The sequence below is a fragment of the Vicia villosa genome, unplaced genomic scaffold, assembly GCF_029867415.1.
Source record: "Vicia villosa cultivar HV-30 ecotype Madison, WI unplaced genomic scaffold, Vvil1.0 ctg.003790F_1_1, whole genome shotgun sequence".
NCBI lineage: Eukaryota > Viridiplantae > Streptophyta > Magnoliopsida > Fabales > Fabaceae > Vicia > Vicia villosa.
Genome location: NW_026706300.1, coordinates 148720 through 154132, shown reverse-complemented (window position 1 = coordinate 154132; position 5413 = coordinate 148720). Strand labels below are relative to the sequence as shown.

The 5413-nt window shown below is 39.2% G+C and overlaps 2 protein-coding genes across 2 annotated transcripts; both read left to right on the top strand.

The window, feature by feature from the left end:
- The first annotated feature begins 266 nt into the window (after positions 1 to 266).
- Positions 267 to 1865, top strand: LOC131641509 (uncharacterized). Its single transcript, XM_058911814.1, has one exon. The coding sequence runs from the start codon at positions 267 to 269 to the stop codon at positions 1863 to 1865; it is 1599 nt and encodes a 532-aa protein (XP_058767797.1).
- A 2155-nt stretch (positions 1866 to 4020) lies between these two features.
- LOC131641508 (uncharacterized) lies at positions 4021 to 4434 on the top strand. Its single transcript, XM_058911813.1, has one exon. The coding sequence runs from the start codon at positions 4021 to 4023 to the stop codon at positions 4432 to 4434; it is 414 nt and encodes a 137-aa protein (XP_058767796.1).
- The last annotated feature ends 979 nt before the right edge of the window (positions 4435 to 5413 follow it).

Genomic DNA, 5413 nt, shown 5'->3' with positions numbered 1-5413 from the left:
TCTAGCCCTAATAGGATTCTTAAGGTTGTGCCTTTAAGGGCGATTAGCAGTGACGAAGTAAAGGACACAAAGCCTAAAACGACACATGCAAAATGGCCCAAGTAGGGTATTCGTAACAAGGTCACCAAACCCTCTTCATCTGCTACCATGGAGGAACTTACTAAAGAAGGATCCAAATATGTCGATAGCGCAATTACCAGGATTGTTACTCGCATTCTGAAGGAAAATCATCAAGTTCCTGAATATATGTTCCTCTTCAAACCATAATGGCTGATCCCCTCAAAAACACCAGTAAGACTGAAGTTGTTCACACTGTTGATAGTGACCCAGCTGAAGAGGAGATCAACAAGGATGGACAAGGGATTGCTAAGAATGCCAATGTTACTGCAGATGTCAATGACATTGAAGATAATGAGCACACCAAGGCCAATACTGAAACTAATACTGATGTGGTAGACTTAGATAAGTACTCTAACAACGAATTACTTACCTCCTTGAATCCTAGTGTAGCCAACAGGCTAATGACAAAAAGAAAAGACAAACATGTTGTCCAAAGATCCCCTAAAAAGAGCACACAAGTGAAAAGCCATGTCAAAGACGTTGTCATGAAGAAGAGTACTTCTGCTGGTCCTATCAAGAGCAAAGCTGTAACCAAGAGTACAGGGGTTGGTCCATCAAAATCTTGGAGCAGGGTCATTCCAAAGAAAAGAAAGGAATGGGAAATTGTTGAACCTGAGTCTGATGCTGAAGTGAATGTCCCTGACATCCCATCAAGGAAGAAGCCTACAACCAACAAGCTTGCTGCTAGTATTCCTGAAGTTCCTATTGACAACGTGTCATTCCACCATGCCTCTAGTGCCAACAGGTGGAAGTATGTACTCCAAAAGAGATTGGTTGTGGAAAGGGAATTGGCTACAAATGCTATTGAGAACAAGGAGATATTAGAACTAATTCAAGAAGCCGGACTATTAAAGACTGTTTGCAATCTTCCCAAATGTTATGAGAAGCTGGTCAAAGAATTTGTGGTGAACTTATCTGAAGACTGTGGAAATAACAGGAGTATGGACTACAGAAAGGTGTTTGTGAGAGGTAAGTGTGTATCATTCTCTCCGTCTGTGATTAATAAATTCTTAGGAATAACAGATGAAGCTCAAACTGAGCTGGAAGTAACAGACAAAAAAGTTTGTCAAGTGATCACAGCCAAGCAGGTAAATAGATGGCCCCGGAAAGAGAAGCTAACTGCAAGTAAGCTGAGCATCAAGAATGCAATGCTTCACAAGATAGGAGCAGCCAATTGGGTTCCAACAAATCACAAGTCCACTATCTTAACTGTGCTTGGCAAATTTCTGTATGCTGTAGGAACAAAGGCAAAGTTTGATTATGGAACATATATTTTTGACCAAACTATGAAGCATGCTGGAAGCTTCAGTATTAAGGGTCCAATTGCTTTTCCATCCCTCTTGTGTGGTATAATTCTGAATCAGTATCCAAGAATTCTCAATGAACATGATGTAGTGTGCAAAACAGAAAGTCCCCTGGCCTTCCATTATAAACTGTTTCAAGGTAAGCATGTTCCAGACATTGTCATGACATCGACTGAAACTTCTAAATCAGGAGCATCAGTCAGCAAAGCAGAAGTCATAGCAATGTTAAAAGAGACTTGCAAAGAGCTGGAATCTAGAAAAATATCTCTTGAAAAAATGATAAGTACTCTGGAAATGAATGAGAATGAGAACTTTGCAGATACTGAAGAGATGGGAGGTAAAGATGAACAAGAATTGGAAGAAGAAAGTGCCAGTCCGGCTGATGGCTCTGAGAAAGAAAGTTCTTCAGACACCTCAAGTGGGTCTGAATATGGGCAGTAATTGCAGCTGGAGTCCTGTTTGTTTGTTTTGTTTTATTTTTGTTTGTTTTGTTTTGTTCCCTTTCATTTAGTTCTGTCTGTTTTATTTGATTTAGTTCAGTTTAAGTTTTTGTTGAACCTATTTAAACTTGGTGGAGGAGAAGACATTTTTTTGGCTTTGGCAACTTTTGTGGCTAAATAGGGGGAGAAGAAGTAATGTCACCCCAGAACAACAAGAATGGTGGTTGTGTGTGATCAACAATTTTAATATGCTTTTTTTGTGTTGATCTGTTTGTGCTTGTGCTGCTCTTGTGGCTGCTGTCTGATTTGTTTGAGCACTGTGTGCATACTGGTCAAGTATGTTGTCTGTATCGTGTTAGTTTGTCTTGATTGTGTTTTGGATACTTTGTGTCCGCTGCAAGTATTGCTCTGATATGGTGTGACAGGTTGTTTTAGCCAAAAATTTGCCAAAGGGGGAGATTGAAGGTGTTTTCATGATTGGCTGCATTTGTGGTAAAACATACCTTGTTAATATTGTTTATACAGGCTGCATATGTGTGAAGCTAATACAGGATCTGTAGTGATTGTCATGACCGATATCATGACATCCGTGTGTGACAGCTTGAGCTGTTATTGTTTATTAAATGTGTTTCCTGATTTCTCTCAATTATCAGTTTAGGAAACCTTTTATTGTGTGCTGAATATTTCGTCCAGAAGATCTTGCTGACCGCACATTTTGTAAACAACCACATGGCGTGTAAATTAGGTTAACTTGGTTAACCCTAATTTGTTTCTAAAAGAAGCCCAAGGCCCAAGAGCTGCATATAAAAAGACTACAATCCTAATTTGGAATGCAGACAGAAGATTTTGTGTTTTGTGAAGAACCGTAGTTTTGTAGCTGTCTCTTGTGATCCAACCAATTGTCTTTGATGATTGCGTTGAAATAGGTTGTATGTGTTTATTGTCACTCTAAGCTTTTAAGCACGAGTGTGTGTCTCTTGATTGAAGCTTTTAATTAGATCAAGGTGTGTTTTTGAAGAGTGTCTTCTCTCTGTAATTGTTTATGTTTATGTGTAATCACTGATGTGATTGAGGGGGGGTGAGTGGAGATACTCAGGTCTAGGAATAGGTTGGAATTGCATTGGGTAGGTTTTAAGTGAGGAGTTGTAAACGGGGGAGTTTAAATCCGAATTAATTATGCTAATATTGGATTCCCTCCGTGGCTTGGTAGCCCCTAGAGTAGGTTGTTTGAACCGAACTGGGTAAACAATTATGTGTGTTCTTTATTGTTTTTATGCTGTTCTGTTATAATTATCTGTGTTGTTTAATTGTGGATGTCATAACATCCAGTAAGACCTCGAGCGTGTGTTACTAGAATTTTCACTTTTGAGAAAATTTCTAAAGATGTATAGTTTCCAGTGTTCGTTATAAACCTTTCGAGTCAGTATCATGGCACGAAGGTGTTTGTTGCATAATGAATGAATGTGCTTGTGTATGTTATTGTATATGTGGATTAACGGATGTAATATGAACTATGGAAGTATGAATTCAATTAACCTATATGAGATATTTGTCGCATAGTTACCATTATATGATTTATTATATTGTTGTGATATCTCATCCCTTGTGTTTGAAGGTTACCTCTACGTAGGTAACGTGCAATTGACAAGGATTAGAGTAGCCGAGGTATAGAGTGTCGCCTAGTATCACGTAGATAAAGTTGGTCTTGCTCTGATATATAACATCGGGGATGAACGCTTGTTTGTTATTATGTTATGAATTGTTTGTTTTGAAGATTTTGAGGATGTTGAGTACTCTTTTGATTTTGTTGGGAAGGTGTTATTTTTGAATTGTATAAGATGATAATTCCTTGATGTTGACTTATTTTTGCTACATTAATAAAGTGAGATGAATCCTATGATGTTGTTATGTTGGTTCATCCGAATCTACGTGTTATGTATCCTTGGTTAAACATCTGAGCAAATATTGTATGATGTTTCGATGTAGCATCCCATTTGACTGTGATTGACATGTTTTAATTACTCTGATTATTTATTTAATTTTACGATGGGGAAATGGGGTGTTACAATTGGTATCAGAGTAGGTCGTTTGACAATCGAGAATTGTCGTATTAGTTGCCTAACCGTTGTTTATTGTTTGGTATGAATCAGAGGAGAATGGCTGGAAGAAACGATGTTGCGATTGTTGCTGCTTTGGAATCCATGGCTCATGCTATGGAGAATCAGCCGAACACTGACGGGAATGCTGGGTCTCGCAGTTTGGCGACTTTTCAGAGGGAGAATCCCTCTAATTTTAAAGGTATGTATGATCCTGATGGAACGTTGGCTTGGCTAAAAGAGATAGAGAGGATCTTCCGTGTGATGGACTACACTCCAGCACAGAAGGTTCGTTACGGGACTCATATGCTGGCAGTTGAAGCTAATGACTGGTGGTTAGAAAATCGTCAGAGGTTGGAGAACGCTGGTGAAGAGATCACGTGGGCTGTTTTCCGTAAGGAATTTCTAAGGAAGTATTATCCTGAGGATGTTCGGGGTAAGAAGGAAATTGAGTTTCTTGAGCTGAAGCAATGAAATATGTCGGTGACTGAGTATGCTGCAAAGTTTGTGGAGCTAGCCAAGTTCTACCCGCACTATAGTGAGGCAACCGCTGAGTTCTCGAAGTGCATCAAGTTTGAGAACGGGTTGCGCCCAGAGATCAAGAAGGTCGTGGGATACCAGAAGATTCGTATCTTTGCTGAGTTGGTTGACAGTTGCAGGATTTACGAAGAGGATAGTAAGGCTTACTACAAGATTATGAATGAAAGAAAAGGCAAACAACAGCTGAATTGTTGCAAGCCTTACAATGCTCCAGCTGACAAGGGTAAGCAGAGGACTATTGATGGTAAGAGGACTAGTGGGGGAGATGCTCCTGCTGGTGTGGTATGTTTCAAATGTGGAAAACCTGGTCACAAAAGTAATATTTGTGCCGGGGAAGCGAAGAGATGTTTTCGTTGCGGAAAAGTTGGTCATGAGATTGCGGATTACAAATATAAGGTGGTTGTATGTTTTAATTGTGGTGAGGAAGGACACATCATTACTCAATGTCAAAAGCCAAAGAAGGCGCAAGTGGGTGAAAAGGTTTTTGCTCTGGCTGAAGCTCAGACACATAGTGAAGACTGGTTGATCAGAGGTACATGTTTCATTAATAGTATTCCTGTAATTACTATTATTGATACTGGTGCTACTAAATGTTTTATTGCTGCTGATTGTGTTAAAAGATTGGGTCTTATATTATCTTCTATGAGTGAAGAAATGGTTATCGACACTTTAGCTAATGGGTCAGTGACTACTTCTCTTGTTTTCCTGAAGTGTCCTATATCAATGTTCGATAGAGAATTTGTTGTGGATCTAATATGTTTACCGTTGAGCGGTCTAGATGTGATCTTAGGTATGAACTGGTTGGAATGCCACTATGTTCATATTAACTGTTAAGACAAATCAGTGAGATTTTCTAATCCAGACGAGGAAAAGGAAAGTGAGTTCCTACCTGCTAGGCAATTAAATGAGTTAA